General features: G+C 36.0%; 1 protein-coding gene across 1 annotated transcript in view; it reads right to left on the bottom strand.

The window, feature by feature from the left end:
- Positions 1-1,223: 1,223 nt before the first annotated feature.
- The window catches only part of whamm (WASP homolog associated with actin, golgi membranes and microtubules), a 68,767-nt gene continuing 52,408 nt past the window's right edge, over positions 1,224-17,582 (bottom strand). The window contains exon 11 of the mRNA XM_088075744.1: positions 1,224-3,918. Coding sequence (XP_087931870.1) covers positions 3,763-3,918 — 156 coding nt within the window. The 3' untranslated portion in view covers positions 1,224-3,762. The remainder of the gene's footprint in view (positions 3,919-17,582) is intronic.

Raw genomic sequence — 17,582 nt, 5'->3', positions numbered from 1 at the left:
GCGAGGTGAGCTAGCAGTATTTTCACACTTTCTTTATGAAAATTTTGAAAGAGACACTGCTGTTGAGTTTTTCAAATGTATTTTTGGCACCGAGCACCACAAGTGGAGTGCCATTTAGTTTCATTATGTTCAAGAGAAGGCTGAAATCTCTGCAGACGATACCGCCAACATTCGGCAACTCGTATCATTTGATCTGGGGGTGAACTGTTGCTTCAAAGCACCACTTTGACGATGTACACCCTGACTTGTCTGCTGGCGTGGCTGTTTTTTGGCAGTTTTTTGCCCTTAGTAGATAGCGCATCTCTCATTTGCACAACACAAAAGAAAGATCTGTCACTTTTCTGACTTTTTATAGAATAAATTATGAATTAATTCAATAACAATAAGTGAAACATTAATGAATATAAAAATAAGTTACCTTATCAATTATCAATCGCACTCAAACTGATACAGAGGCACTGATGCAGCAAAAAGCAGCATCTCTGCTGTTCATGGCTGCGTCTTCAACTGTCTCAGCGAGGCTCATTGTGTGACTGGTTATGAGTGGGCGAGTTGGTGCTGCTCTGTACACGTGTGTGTGTGTGTGTGTGTGTGTGTGTGTGTGAGAGAGAGAGAGAGAGAGAGAGATGGCACTGCAGGCCACTACCACGGAGACTTCCTGTTGCCATAGTAACAGGCTGCGGAATTTCATGTTGACGCTTGATTGGCAGGTTTAGTCTTAAAAACCTGTGTGTGTGTGTGTCTTCCCCAAGGTGCATGACCTGTCTTCCACCTGAATGATACCAATAAATTGCGCGTACCCCCCCACACACACACGGACACATGTGCAGAGTGCTGCAACCCTGCAAACAAGATGATGTTCAAGAGCAGCCACGACCACCTTTGCTATCAGCTGCTCTCTAAAGTACACAGAGCTGAATAAACCCAATCACAACTGGCTGGGGATGTCTGAGCCGTCACTGCAGGACAGATATGTGAGAGCGACAGCTGCCGCGATGGAAATTACAGCGTATGAGTCATCATCATCATCATGTGGGCGACAAATCTGCCAAAGCACAAACATCAGAGGTTCACCGGCACAGGTTGATCAGACTCCTCTTTAGATGATGAGACTCAGTAAAAGGACGGGGGGGCGGGGGGGTTGTTGGAAAGCAGGGAACACCGTGAGCAGTCCACAAGAAAAGGACACATTTTTAAATGTAAAAGAAATCACCAAAAGTCTGTTAATGATCTAACGGCTCTTCATTTATTATTAAAATACAGCAGAACAAGTGTGTTTTAGCCATCATCAGCTCGTCTGCAAGACAGTGGAATAAATTTAGTATCTTTGCAGCAATTAATCACATCATCTGTTAACCATTTAAACATTTTTTGCCACGGTATATCTTTTTTGTGCATAATACATAATAGCCTTGTCTTTTTAGGTAAATGCTTTGTCACAGGTTCAAAGGTCAAACCAACTAAACAACAAACTGTCTGCAAATTCTTCAGAGAATTCAACCACAATTAGAGACCGAGATGTGCATGTTAAAGAGGAAAGCCATGATAAAAGGATGTTTGGTTATTTCAATGAATGCATCTAGTCTTTACTTGCTACTTAATTTGTTATGGCATTATAGAGAAACAAATAACACATCATGAGTAAATAAGACATAAATTAAGTCAAATACATTCCCACATTTCAGAGCAGTGCAACAAACAGCCTAAAATACAAACAATGATGTAGACTTTACACATGTAATAACACGGCTGCACATCAGGACATAACAATTTTTTTTTTAAGTTTAAAGTTTTGTTTAATGCTAAAACTACAAAACTCAGTTTGCTGTAGCCCTTTTAGGGAAAAAATCAAGTTAAAAAAAAAGTTCAGATTTAAAGGTCCAGTGTGTAGGATTTAGGGTGAATTAGTGCCACCTAGGGGTAGGGATTGCAAATTGCAACCAGCTGAAACGTCTCCTGGTTAGAATTTCTTTAGTGTTCATTGTTCGGGAGGTTTTTACTGGGGGATGATTTATTCACAAAGGTCTCTTTCTCTACAAAAATAAACCGACCAGGTGATTAACACCAGTAAACGCACTGAATAAAGCAGTTTCACATGCTCTGGGCTACTGCAGAAACATGGCAGTGCAACACAGTGATCTCCGTAGACGAGAATCCACTCCCTAACTGCATACAAACAACTCATTTTAAAGGCCCTGACACACCAAGTCGATAGTTGGCCGTTGGTCAATGTTGGGTTGCTGGTAAGCGTCCGTTGCCCTAGTTGCTGTGGTGTTTTCCACACTATTGACCGTGTTCAGCTTATTTTTCTGGCGATTTGGCGTGTTGAACAAAAGCGAGGAATGAAAACAAATGGCTAAAGTCAAGAGGGAGAGAGGTTGAAACAAATTTGTGTATTTAGGGTTCTTTATTTTTTTTTTAGACTTTAAGCTCTTTCTTGTTGATTTGTGTTGTTGCTCATTTTCGGATGACAAATACGCTTTGTTCTTTCAACATTAGATTGTGTTGTTAATGTGCTAACTGGCTAACTAACATCAGGACAGTCTTCCGGTTTCCCTTTTTGAATGGGATTGGTGCATCTGGGCCTTAAGTTAATGAATATTAATGAATAGTGATTCTTATTCCCAGGTAATTATACACAAAGCAAACATTATTGTTATTTTATATATTTCATTTATAAAGTTACTGTAACTGACATTGAGGAACAAGACCAGGCTTCTCCACTGGTTAGAATCAGCTGCACTGCGGTAAGTTAACCACCTGTGCCTCATCAATTCAATCACCTGCTGTGATGTATATAGGTGTGACTAACCACGTCTCCCCTTTTTGTCTCAGTTCTCAGTTGCCTCACATCAGATGTTCCTGGCGATGAATCCCGGAGGGAATATGCAACACAGAGCCGATCGAGACGTGTCGCTCTCCTCTGAGTCTCAAAGGTTCGTACATGCTTCAGCCTCTCCACAACTCCATATGAGACATCCATCATCACAGACTCGACCTTCCTCTTCATCTCTGCTCCTTGGCTCCCCCTTCATCAACCCATCATATATGACCCTGATAACCTTAGGGTCTAACTCATTCCCTGACCAAAGACCCCCTTCTCATCCTTCCCCTCAACCCCCATCATCCCATCGAACTCCACTCTCTCCTCATCATCCCCTGATCCCTCATTCATCCAGTAAAACTACTTTTCTACGATTCATCAAGCATGGTGTTTTTAGTGAACTGCAATATATCCCCTAACTACTACACACTGGACCTTTGATTACATTCAAAAAATAGAAGTAAGCCAAGATTAAAGCGTTTGTGACAGTGGAGTTGTACAATTTCGTCACCGCCTGCAGCACAGGCTTCTCCTGCTGTGTGACAGACTCCAAAAAAAAAGGCCTTCAGATGCGAGTTGGGAGAAATGTAATCATTTACACACATGACTACAGCTTCACTTTTCTTCTTAATGAAGCACGACGCAGTTTGGAAATTCTGTTACTGCAGAGGAGACTAAATCCTGATTCTGCCGCTACCTGGTCGGCTGGATTTTAGCGGTTCTGGATACATTACAACGTCTCGGCTATTTCGAAAAGTGCAGCGCTTAAGTCAGAAGAGGCGTAATCCCATCCGTGTCTAAGAGGAAGCTGTTTGGTGAAAATTTGGCAGCAACTTAAGCTGTAGAACCATGAAGCAAACAGAGCGGGGGTAATGTAAGACAACAGCTTCATCAGTGTGTGTGTGTGTGTGTGTGTGTGTGTGTGTGTGTGCGTGTGCTCAGCTGTCCCAGTCTGCGCTCCGTGTTTCATCATCTCCTCTATCGTCTTCGTCAGAGTCAGCTGCCACCTTCTTCATCCTCATCATGGCGGCCTTGATGCTGCGCTCCAGCTCGTTGTCTCCGCTGCTCAGGACTTCTGCACGCGCAGGAACCATCTGTGGCACGACAAGAGTCAATTTAATCGCGCTGATCATTCAGGTTCAATATCACCTCCTGGTGCTAAAACTGTCTGCTGGAAAAAATCGATATACCCTTTATCACTGCAGATATGTTGATAGATTTTGAAAGCACAGGTGTAACAAATAACACCAATAATGGCTCTGTTCCATGTAGGTGTCCCAGTAAGCCAGCATTGCAAGACCCTAAAACTGAAGCAGCTAAATGGATTACATCCATAATTTAAGTTACTGTTTATGCCAGTGTCTGCTGTTGTTTATAACGGTCAGCCGTCAGTCTTGCTTATGTCTTCATTTTACATTTGAAACATCAAAATGTCAGCGCTCTCAAGTAGGGTTAAAGGTGTACCGTGTTAATATTGCTATTTTTAACATCATGGCATATTATGACTTTATTTTTGTTTTGAACAACATACAATAGCATGCCCTTGTTATGTTATTTTGGACAACATATCATAGTATGACTTTTTCAAGCAATTTTGGAATACATACTATGCAATGACCCCTTGATAGTTTGAACAACTTGCAAAAGTAGAGTAGGTTGTCCAAAATTATGATCAGACTGTGGAATTGTTTCATTAGTGTGTCGGATAAACGGATCAATAAGAACATTTTTATTTGGAGTGAGGTGCAGAATTCTTCATGGGCTGCAGAGCTTCATGTTGTTTTTGGAGAGGCTGAAGTACACATTTATAGAAATAATATACCATGCAGTGTGAGAACAGTAAGAGAGAGGTTACTTGTTGGATTTAAAGAAAAGCGATTAAATGACATCTTGTTAAAACCCAAATGAGGGACATATATTTAAATCAAGCATAATTACGTAATTCAATTTTATGTTAAAGCAAACTTAACAAGCATACTCTGAATTTTGTGATTTAAAAGAAGTCAAGAATGAATCGCATTTTTTTTCATATCACGTCCCTTCTATGATGAGTAAAGAACACCTTTGATGAATGACATGTATGGTCAAAACCCTGGAAAGTTTTGGACTACAGATGATGACCAGATGAAATGGTTGTTTACTGTCAATGTTTATGAATTGGTACATTTTATCACAGAGACCCCGAAAAAAAAATGTCAAGATGGTTTCTAGGCTATGGTGTGTCTTGGTATGCTATTTTGTACTATTTTTAATTTTTCAACATGCTTTATTATGGTGCTTTTGGCTGGTTTTGCAACATTCTATGCTATGGCGTGTCTCAGCACGCTATTTTATGCTGTTTAGAAGTGTTTTCAGCTGTTTGTGGGACATGTCATATTTTGACATTTTTGCCATACTATAGCCTTGCCTTTTCGGTCAGTTTTTCAACATACAATAAAATGGTTTTTCTAGAGGATTTTGCAAAAGCCTTTGCTGTGGTGTGTTTTTACATGCTATTTTACCCTGTTTTGAGGTGTTTTCAGCTGGTTTTGAGACGTGTCATATTTTGACATTTTTGCCATACTATAGCCTTGCCTTTTTGGTCATTTCATCAACATGCCATAAAATGGTGTTTTTAGCCATTTTTACAAAAGATTATGCTATGGTGTGTTTTTGCACGCTATTTTATGCTGTTCTGAGGTGTTTTCAGCTGTTTTTGGGACATGTCATATTTTGACATTTTTGCCATACTATAGCCTTGCCTTTTTGGTCATTTTATCAACATTCCATAAAATGGTGTTTTTAGCCATTTTTGCAAAAGGTTATGCTATGGCGTGCTTTGGCATGTAATTTTATGCTGTTTTGAAGTGTTTTCAGCTGTTTTTCAGACGTGTCATATTTTGACATTTTTGCCATACTATAGCCTTGCCTTTTCGGTCATTTTTTCAACATACAATAAAATGGTGTTTTTAGAGGTTTTTTGCAAAAGATTATGCTATAGTGCGTTTTTGCACGCTATTTTATCCTGTTTTGTGGTGTTTTCAGCTGTTTTTGAGACTTGTCATATTTTGACATTTTTGCCATACTATAGCCTTGCCTTTTTGGTCATTTTTTCAACATGCTAAAAAATGGTGTTTCTAGAGGTTTTTGCAAAACACTATGCTATGGTGTGTTTTTGCACGTAATTTTATGCTGTTTTGAAGTGTTTTCAGCTGTTTTTGAGACTTGTCATATTTTGACATTTTTGCCATACTATAGCCTTGCCTTTTTGGTCATTTCATCAACATGCCATAAAATGGTGTTTTTAGCCATTTTTGCAAAAGATTATGCTATGGCGTGCTTTGGCACGTAAGTTTATGCTGTTTTGAAGTGTTTTCAGCTGTTTTTCAGACTTGTCATATTTTGACATTTTTGCCATACTATAGCCTTGCCTTTTTGGTCATTTCATCAACATGCCATAAAATGGTGTTTTTAGCCATTTTTGTAAAAGGTTATGCTATGGTGTGTTTTTGCATGCTATTTTACCCTGTTTTGTGGTGTTTTCAGCTGTTTTTGAAACTTGTCATATTTTGACATTTTTGCCATACTATAGCCTTGCCTTTTCGGTCAGTTTTTTCAACATACAATAAAATGGTGTTTTTAGAGGTTTTTTGCAAAAGATTATGCTATAGTGCGTTTTTGCACGCTATTTTATGCTGTTTTGAAGTGTTTTCAGCTGTTTTTGAGACTTGTCATATTTTGACATTTTTGCCATACTATAGCCTTGCCTTTTCGGTCAATTTTTCAACTTCATATTAAAGAGTGTTTTGGGCAGTTTTTGCAAAAGCCTTTGCTGTGGTGTGTTTTTGCATGCTATTTTATCCTGTTTTGTGGTGTTTTCAGCTGTTTTTGAGACTTGTCATATTTTGACATTTTTGCCATACTATAGCCTTGCCTTTTCGGTCATTTTTTCAACATGCTAAAAAATGGTGTTTCTAGAGGTTTTTGCAAAACACTATGCTATGGTGTGTTTTTGCACGTAATTTTATGCTGTTTTGAAGTGTTTTCAGCTGTTTTTGAGACTTGTCATATTTTGACATTTTTGCCATACTATAGCCTTGCCTTTTCGGTCATTTATTCAACATACAATAAAATGGTGTTATTGGCTGTTTTTGCAAAAACCTTTGCTGTGGTGTGTTTTTGCATGCTATTTTATCCTGTTTTGTGGTGTTTTCAGCTGTTTTTGAGACTTGTCATATTTTGACATTTTTGCCATACTATAGCCTTGCCTTTTCGGTCATTTTTTCAACATGCTAAAAAATGGTGTTTCTAGAGGTTTTTGCAAAACACTATGCTATGGTGTGTTTTTGCACGTAATTTTATGCTGTTTTGAAGTGTTTTCAGCTGTTTTGAGACATGTCATATTTTGACATTTTTGCCATACTATAGCCTTGCCTTTTCGGTCATTTTTTCAACATGCTAAAAAATGGTGTTTCTAGAGGTTTTTGCAAAACACTATGCTATGGTGTGTTTTTGCACGTAATTTTCAGCTGTTTTGAAGTGTTTTCAGCTGTTTTGAGACATGTCATATTTTGACATTTTTGCCATACTATAGCCTTGCCTTTTTGGTCATTTCATCAACATGCCATAAAATGATGTTTTTAGCCATTTTTACAAAAGATTATGCTATGGTGTGTTTCTGCATGCTATTTTACCCTGTTTTGTGGTGTTTTCAGCTGTTTTTGAAACTTGTCATATTTTGACATTTTTGCCATACTATAGCCTTGCCTTTTCGGTCAGTTTTTTCAACATACAATAAAATGGTGTTATTGGCTGTTTTTGCAAAAGCCTTTGCTGTGGTGTGTTTTTGCATGCTATTTTATCCTGTTTTGTGGTGTTTTCAGCTGTTTTTGAGACTTGTCATATTTTGACATTTTTGCCATACTATAGCCTTGCCTTTTTGGTCATTTCATCAACATGCCATAAAATGGTGTTTTTAGCCATTTTTGCAAAAGGTTATGCTATGGCGTGCTTTGGCATGTAATTTTATGCTGTTTTGAAGTGTTTTCAGCTGTTTTGAGACTTGTCATATTTTGACATTTTTGCCATACTATAGCCTTGCCTTTTCGGTCATTTTTTCAACATGCTAAAAAATGGTGTTTCTAGAGGTTTTTGCAAAACACTATGCTATGGTGTGTTTTTGCACGTAATTTTATGCTGTTTTGAAGTGTTTTCAGCTGTTTTTGAGACTTGTCATATTTTGACATTTTTGCCATACTATAGCCTTGCCTTTTCGGTCATTTATTCAACATACAATAAAATGGTGTTATTGGCTGTTTTTGCAAAAGCCTTTGCTGTGGTGTGTTTTTGCATGCTATTTTATCCTGTTTTGTGGTGTTTTCAGCTGTTTTTGAGACTTGTCATATTTTGACATTTTTGCCATACTATAGCCTTGCCTTTTCGGTCATTTTTTCAACATGCTATAAAATGGTGTTTTTAGAGGTTTTTTGCAAAAGACTATCTATAGTGTGTTTTTGCACGCTATTTTATCCTGTTTTGTGGTGTTTTCAGCTGTTTTTGAGACATGTCATATTTTGACATTTTTGCCATACTATAGCCTTGCCTTTTCGATCATTTTTTCAACATGCTAAAAAATGGTGTTTCTAGAGGTTTTTGCAAAACACTATGCTATGGTGTGTTTTTGCACGTAATTTTATGCTGTTTTGAAGTGTTTTCAGCTGTTTTTGAGACATGTCATATTTTGACATTTTTGCCATACTATAGCCTTGCCTTTTCGGTCATTTTTTCAACATGCTAAAAAATGGTGTTTCTAGAGGTTTTTGCAAAACACTATGCTATGGTGTGTTTTTGCACGTAATTTTCAGCTGTTTTGAAGTGTTTTCAGCTGTTTTGAGACATGTCATATTTTGACATTTTTGCCATACTATAGCCTTGCCTTTTTGGTCATTTCATCAACATGCCATAAAATGATGTTTTTAGCCATTTTTGCAAAAGCCTTTGCTGTGGTGTGTTTTTGCATGCTATTTTACCCTGTTTTGTGGTGTTTTCAGCTGTTTTTGAGACTTGTCATATTTTGACATTTTTGCCATACTATAGCCTTGCCTTTTTGGTCATTTCATCAACATGCCATAAAATGGTGTTTTTAGCCATTTTTTACAAAAGATTATGCTATAGTGTGTTTTTGCATGCTATTTTATCCTGTTTTGTGGTGTTTTCAGCTGTTTTTGAGACTTGTCATATTTTGACATTTTTGCCATACTATAGCCTTGCCTTTTTGGTCATTTCATCAACATGCCATAAAATGGTGTTTTTAGCCATTTTTGCAAAAGATTATGCTATGGCGTGCTTTGGCATGCAATTTTATGCTGTTTTGAAGTGTTTTCAGCTGTTTTTCAGACGTGTCCTATTTTGACATTTTTGCCATACTATAGCCTTGCCTTTTCGGTCAGTTTTTCAACATACAATAAAATGGTGTTTTTAGAGTTTTTTTTGCAAAAGACTATGCTATAGTGTGTTTTTGCATGCTATTTTATACTGTTCTGAGGTGTTTTCAGCTGTTTTTGAGACATGTCCTATTTTGACATTTTTGCCATACTATAGCCTTGCCTTTTTGGTCATTTTATCAACATGCCATAAAATGGTGTTTTTAGCCTTTTTAGCAAAAGGTTATGCTATGGTGTGTTTTTGCACGTAATTTTATGCTGTTTTGAAGTGTTTTCAGCTGTTTTGAGACTTGTCATATTTTGACATTTTTGCCATACTATAGCCTTGCCTTTTCGGTCATTTTTTCAACTTCATATTAAAGAGTGTTTTGGGCAGTTTTTGCAAAAGCCTTTGCTGTGGTGTGTTTTTGCATGCTATTTTATCCTGTTTTGTGGTGTTTTCAGCTGTTTTTGAGACTTGTCATATTTTGACATTTTTGCCATACTATAGCCTTGCCTTTTTGGTCATTTCATCAACATGCCATAAAATGGTGTTTTTAGCCATTTTTGCAAAAGATTATGCTATGGCGTGCTTTGGCATGCAATTTTATGCTGTTTTGAAGCGTTTTCAGCTGTTTTTCAGACGTGTCCTATTTTGACATTTTTGCCATACTATAGCCTTGCCTTTTTGGTCAGTTTTTCAACATACAATAAAATGGTGTTTTTAGAGTTTTTTTGCAAAAGACTATGCTATAGTGTGTTTTTGCACGCTATTTTATACTGTTCTGAGGTGTTTTCAGCTGTTTTTGAGACATGTCATATTTTGACATTTTTGCCATACTATAGCCTTGCCTTTTTGGTCATTTCATCAACATGCCATAAAATGGTGTTTTTAGCCATTTTTTAGAAAAGATTATGCTATAGTGTGTTTTTGCATGCTATTTTATCCTGTTTTGTGGTGTTTTCAGCTGTTTTTGAGACTTGTCATATTTTGACATTTTTGCCATACTATAGCCTTGCCTTTTCGGTCATTTCATCAACATGCCATAAAATGGTGTTTTTAGCCATTTTTGCAAAAGATTATGCTATGGCGTGCTTTGGCATGCAATTTTATGCTGTTTTGAAGTGTTTTCAGCTGTTTTTGAGACTTGTCATATTTTGACATTTTTGCCATACTATAGCCTTGCCTTTTTGGTCATTTTTTCAACATGCTATAAAACTGTGTTTCTAGACGTTTTTGCAAAACACTATGCTATGGTGTGTTTTTGCATGCTATTTTATCCTGTTTTGTGGTGTTTTCAGCTGTTTGTGAGACATGTCATATTTTGACATTTTTGCCATACTATAGCCTTGCCTTTTCGGTCATTTTATCAACATGCCATAAAATGGTGTTTTTAGCCTTTTTTGCAAAAGGTTATGCTATGGCGTGCTTTGGCATGTAATTTTATGCTGTTTTGAAGTGTTTTCAGCTGTTTTTGAGACTTGTCATATTTTGACATTTTTGCCATACTATAGCCTTGCCTTTTCGGTCATTTTATCAACTTCATATTAAAGAGTGTTTTGGGCAGTTTTTGCAAAAGCCTTTGCTGTGGTGTGTTTTGCATGCTATTTTATCCTGTTTTGTGGTGTTTTCAGCTGTTTTTGAGACTTGTCATATTTTGACATTTTTGCCATACTATAGCCTTGCCTTTTTGGTCATTTCATCAACATGCCATAAAATGGTGTTTTTAGCCATTTTTTACAAAAGATTATGCTATAGTGTGTTTTTGCATGCTATTTTATCCTGTTTTGTGGTGTTTTCAGCTGTTTTTGAGACTTGTCATATTTTGACATTTTTGCCATACTATAGCCTTGCCTTTTCGGTCATTTTTTCAACATACAATAAAATGGTGTTATTGGCTGTTTTTGCAAAAGCCTTTGCTGTGGTGTGTTTTTGCATGCTATTTTATCCTGTTTTGTGGTGTTTTCAGCTGTTTTTGAGACTTGTCATATTTTGACATTTTTGCCATACTATAGCCTTGCCTTTTTGGTCATTTTATCAACATGCCATAAAATGGTGTTTTTAGCCTTTTTTGCAAAAGGTTATGCTATGGCGTGCTTTGGCATGTAATTTTATGCTGTTTTGAAGTGTTTTCAGCTGTTTTTGAGACTTGTCATATTTTGACATTTTTGCAATACTATAGCCTTGCCTATTTGGTCATTTTTTCAACATACAATAAAATGGTGTTTTTAGAGGTTTTTGCAAAAGACTATGCTATGGTGTGTTTTTGCACGCTATTTCATGCTGTTTTGAGGTGTTTTCAGCTAGATTTGAGACTTGTCATATTTTGACATTTTTGCCATACTATAGCCTTGCCTTTTCGGTCATTTTTTCAACATGCTATAAAATGGTGTTTTTAGAGGTTTTTTGCAAAAGACTATGCTATAGTGTGTTTTTGCACGCTATTTTATCCTGTTTTGTGGTGTTTTCAGCTGTTTTTGAGACATGTCATATTTTGACATTTTTGCCATACTATAGCCTTGCCTTTTCGATCATTTTTTCAACATGCTAAAAAATGGTGTTTCTAGAGGTTTTTGCAAAACACTATGCTATGGTGTGTTTTTGCATGTAATTTTATGCTGTTTTGAAGTGTTTTCAGCTGTTTTGAGACTTGTCATACTTTGACATTTTTGCCATACTATAGCCTTGCCTTTTCTGTCTTTTTTTCAACATACCATAAAATGGTGTTTTTAGCCATTTTTTACAAAAGATTATGCTATAGTGTGTTTTTGCATGCTATTTTATCCTGTTTTGTGGTGTTTTCAGCTGTTTTTGAGACTTGTCATATTTTGACATTTTTGCCATACTATAGCCTTGCCTTTTTGGTCATTTCATCAACATGCCATAAAATGGTGTTTTTAGCCATTTTTGCAAAAGATTATGCTATGGCGTGCTTTGGCATGCAATTTTATGCTATTTTGAAGTGTTTTCAGCTGTTTTTCAGACGTGTCCTATTTTGACATTTTTGCCATACTATAGCCTTGCCTTTTCGGTCAGTTTTTCAACATACAATAAAATGGTGTTTTTAGAGTTTTTTTGCAAAAGACTATGCTATAGTGTGTTTTTGCACGCTATTTTATACTGTTCTGAGGTGTTTTCAGCTGTTTTTGAGACATGTCATATTTTGACATTTTTGCCATACTATAGCCTTGCCTTTTTGGTCATTTTATCAACATGCCATAAAATGGTGTTTTTAGCCTTTTTAGCAAAAGGTTATGCTATGGTGTGTTTTTGCACGTAATTTTATGCTGTTTTGAAGTGTTTTCAGCTGTTTTGAGACTTGTCATATTTTGACATTTTTGCCATACTATAGCCTTGCCTTTTCGGTCATTTTTTCAACTTCATATTAAAGAGTGTTTTGGGCAGTTTTTGCAAAAGCCTTTGCTGTGGTGTGTTTTTGCATGCTATTTTATCCTGTTTTGTGGTGTTTTCAGCTGTTTTTGAGACTTGTCATATTTTGACATTTTGCCATACTATAGCCTTGCCTTTTGGTCATTTCATCAACATGCCATAAAATGGTGTTTTTAGCCATTTTTTACAAAAGATTATGCTATAGTGTGTTTTTGCATGCTATTTTATCCTGTTTTGTGGTGTTTTCAGCTGTTTTTGAGACTTGTCATATTTTGACATTTTTGCCATACTATAGCCTTGCCTTTTTGGTCATTTCATCAACATGCCATAAAATGGTGTTTTTAGCCATTTTTGCAAAAGATTATGCTATGGCGTGCTTTGGCATGCAATTTTATGCTGTTTTGAAGTGTTTTCAGCTGTTTTTCAGACGTGTCCTATTTTGACATTTTTGCCATACTATAGCCTTGCCTTTTCGGTCAGTTTTTCAACATACAATAAAATGGTGTTTTTAGAGTTTTTTTTGCAAAAGACTATGCTATAGTGTGTTTTTGCACGCTATTTTATACTGTTCTGAGGTGTTTTCAGCTGTTTTTGAGACATGTCATATTTTGACATTTTTGCCATACTATAGCCTTGCCTTTTTGGTCATTTCATCAACATGCCATAAAATGGTGTTTTTAGCCATTTTTTACAAAAGATTATGCTATAGTGTGTTTTTGCATGCTATTTTATCCTGTTTTGTGGTGTTTTCAGCTGTTTTTGAGACTTGTCATATTTTGACATTTTTGCCATACTATAGCCTTGCCTTTTCGGTCATTTCATCAACATGCCATAAAATGGTGTTTTTAGCCATTTTTGCAAAAGATTATGCTATGGCGTGCTTTGGCATGCAATTTTATGCTGTTTTGAAGTGTTTTCAGCTGTTTTTCAGACTTGTCATATTTTGACATTTTTGCCATACTATAGCCTTGCCTTTTTGGTCATTTTTTCAACATGCTATAAAAATGTGTTTCTAGAGGTTTTTGCAAAACACTATGCTATGGTGTGTTTTTGCATGCTATTTTATCCTGTTTTGTGGTGTTTTCAGCTGTTTGTGAGACATGTCATATTTTGACATTTTTGCCATACTATAGCCTTGCCTTTTCGGTCATTTTATCAACTTCATATTAAAGAGTGTTTTGGGCAGTTTTTGCAAAAGCCTTTGCTGTGGTGTGTTTTTGCATGCTATTTTATCCTGTTTTGTGGTGTTTTCAGCTGTTTTTGAGACTTGTCATATTTTGACATTTTTGCCATACTATAGCCTTGCCTTTTTGGTCATTTCATCAACATGCCATAAAATGGTGTTTTTAGCCATTTTTTACAAAAGATTATGCTATAGTGTGTTTTTGCATGCTATTTTATCCTGTTTTGTGGTGTTTTCAGCTGTTTTTGAGACTTGTCATATTTTGACATTTTGCCATACTATAGCCTTGCCTTTTTGGTCATTTCATCAACATGCCATAAAATGGTGTTTTTAGCCATTTTTGCAAAAGATTATGCTATGGCGTGCTTTGGCATGCAATTTTATGCTGTTTTGAAGTGTTTTCAGCTGTTTTTGAGACTTGTCATATTTTGACATTTTTGCCATACTATAGCCTTGCCTTTTCGGTCATTTTTTCAACATACAATAAAATGGTGTTTTTAGAGTTTTTTGCAAAAGACTATGCTATAGTGTGTTTTTGCATGCTTATTTTATACTGTTCTGAGGTGTTTTCAGCTGTTTTTGAGACATGTCATATTTTGACATTTTTGCCATACTATAGCCTTGCCTTTTTGGTCATTTCATCAACATGCCATAAAATGATGTTTTTAGCCATTTTTACAAAAGATTATGCTATGGTGTGTTTTTGCATGCTATTTTACCCTGTTTTGTGGTGTTTTCAGCTGTTTTTGAGACTTGTCATATTTTGACATTTTTGCCATACTATAGCCTTGCCTTTTTGGTCATTTCATCAACATGCCATAAAATGGTGTTTTTAGCCATTTTTGCAAAAGATTATGCTATGGCGTGCTTTGGCATGCAATTTTATGCTATTTTGAAGTGTTTTCAGCTGTTTTTCAGACGTGTCCTATTTTGACATTTTTGCCATACTATAGCCTTGCCTTTTCGGTCAGTTTTTCAACATACAATAAAATGGTGTTTTTAGAGTTTTTTTGCAAAAGACTATGCTATAGTGTGTTTTTGCACGCTATTTTATACTGTTCTGAGGTGTTTTCAGCTGTTTTTGAGACATGTCATATTTTGACATTTTTGCCATACTATAGCCTTGCCTTTTCGGTCATTTTATCAACATGCCATAAAATGGTGTTTTTAGCCTTTTTAGCAAAAGGTTATGCTATGGTGTGTTTTTGCACGTAATTTTATGCTGTTTTGAAGTGTTTTCAGCTGTTTTGAGACTTGTCATATTTTGACATTTTTGCCATACTATAGCCTTGCCTTTTTGGTCATTTTTTCAACTTCATATTAAAGAGTGTTTTGGGCAGTTTTTGCAAAAGCCTTTGCTGTGGTGTGTTTTTGCATGCTATTTTATCCTGTTTTGTGGTGTTTTCAGCTGTTTTTGAGACTTGTCATATTTTGACATTTTTGCCATACTATAGCCTTGCCTTTTTGGTCATTTCATCAACATGCCATAAAATGGTGTTTTTAGCCATTTTTACAAAAAGATTATGCTATAGTGTGTTTTTGCATGCTATTTTATCCTGTTTTGTGGTGTTTTCAGCTGTTTTTGAGACTTGTCATATTTTGACATTTTTGCCATACTATAGCCTTGCCTTTTTGGTCATTTCATCAACATGCCATAAAATGGTGTTTTTAGCCATTTTTGCAAAAGATTATGCTATGGCGTGCTTTGGCATGCAATTTTATGCTGTTTTGAAGTGTTTTCAGCTGTTTTTCAGACGTGTCCTATTTTGACATTTTTGCCATACTATAGCCTTGCCTTTTCGGTCAGTTTTTCAACATACAATAAAATGGTGTTTTTAGAGTTTTTTTGCAAAAGACTATGCTATAGTGTGTTTTTGCACGCTATTTTATACTGTTCTGAGGTGTTTTCAGCTGTTTTTGAGACATGTCATATTTTGACATTTTTGCCATACTATAGCCTTGCCTTTTTGGTCATTTCATCAACATGCCATAAAATGGTGTTTTTAGCCATTTTTTACAAAAGATTATGCTATAGTGTGTTTTTGCATGCTATTTTATCCTGTTTTGTGGTGTTTTCAGCTGTTTTTGAGACTTGTCATATTTTGACATTTTTGCCATACTATAGCCTTGCCTTTTTGGTCATTTCATCAACATGCCATAAAATGGTGTTTTTAGCCATTTTTGCAAAAGATTATGCTATGGCGTGCTTTGGCACGTAATTTTATGCTGGTTTGACGTGTTTTCAGCTAGCTTTCAGACTTGTCATATTTTGACATTTTTGCCATACTATAGCCTTGCCTTTTTGGTCATTTTTTCAACATGCTATAAAACTGTGTTTCTAGAGGTTTTTGCAAAACACTATGCTATGGTGTGTTTTTGCATGCTATTTTATCCTGTTTTGTGGTGTTTTCAGCTGTTTGTGAGACATGTCATATTTTGACATTTTTGCCATACTATAGCCTTGCCTTTTTGGTCATTTTATCAACATGCCATAAAATGGTGTTTTTAGCCTTTTTTGCAAAAGGTTATGCTATGGCGTGCTTTGGCATGTAATTTTATGCTGTTTTGAAGTGTTTTCAGCTGTTTTTGAGACTTGTCATATTTTGACATTTTTGCCATACTATAGCCTTGCCTTTTCGGTCATTTTATCAACTTCATATTAAAGAGTGTTTTGGGCAGTTTTTGCAAAAGCCTTTGCTGTGGTGTGTTTTTGCATGCTATTTTATCCTGTTTTGTGGTGTTTTCAGCTGTTTTTGAGACTTGTCATATTTTGACATTTTTGCCATACTATAGCCTTGCCTTTTTGGTCATTTCATCAACATGCCATAAAATGGTGTTTTAGCCATTTTGCAAAAGATTATGCTATGGCGTGCTTTGGCATGCAATTTTATGCTGTTTTGAAGTGTTTTCAGCTGTTTTTGAGACTTGTCATATTTTGACATTTTTGCCATACTATAGCCTTGCCTTTTCGGTCAGTTTTTCAACATACAATAAAATGGTGTTTTTAGAGTTTTTTGCAAAGACTATGCTATAGTGTGTTTACGCTATTTTATACTGTTCTGAGGTGTTTTCAGCTGTTTTTGAGACATGTCATATTTTGACATTTTTGCCATACTATAGCCTTGCCTTTTTGGTCATTTTATCAACATGCCATAAAATGGTGTTTTTAGCCTTTTTAGCAAAAGGTAATGCTATGGTGTGTTTTTGCACGTAATTTTATGCTGTTTTGAAGTGTTTTCAGCTGTTTTGAGACTTGTCATATTTTGACATTTTTGCCATACTATAGCCTTGCCTTTTTGGTCATTTTTTCAACTTCATATTAAAGAGTGTTTTGGGCAGTTTTTGCAAAAGCCTTTGCTGTGGTGTGTTTTTGCATGCTATTTTATCCTGTTTTGTGGTGTTTTCAGCTGTTTTTGAGACTTGTCATATTTTGACATTTTGCCATACTATAGCCTTGCCTTTTTGGTCATTTCATCAACATGCCATAAAATGGTGTTTTTAGCCATTTTTGCAAAAGATTATGCTATGGCGTGCTTTGGCATGCAATTTTATGCTGTTTTGAAGTGTTTTCAGCTGTTTTTCAGACGTGTCCTATTTTGACATTTTTGCCATACTATAGCCTTGCCTTTTCGGTCAGTTTTTCAACATACAATAAAATGGTGTTTTTAGAGTTTTTGCAAAAGACTATGCTATAGTGTGTTTTTTGCACGCTATTTTATACTGTTCTGAGGTGTTTTCAGCTGTTTTTGAGACATGTCATATTTTGACATTTTTGCCATACTA

Source organism: Plectropomus leopardus, chromosome 1 (assembly GCF_026936395.1).
Source record: "Plectropomus leopardus strain MGB_pleo_1.0 chromosome 1, ASM2693639v1, whole genome shotgun sequence".
In the NCBI taxonomy this organism is placed as follows: domain Eukaryota; kingdom Metazoa; phylum Chordata; class Actinopteri; order Perciformes; family Serranidae; genus Plectropomus; species Plectropomus leopardus.
The sequence above is the reverse complement of the archived record's forward strand: the minus strand, read 5'-3'. Positions and strand labels throughout refer to the sequence as shown.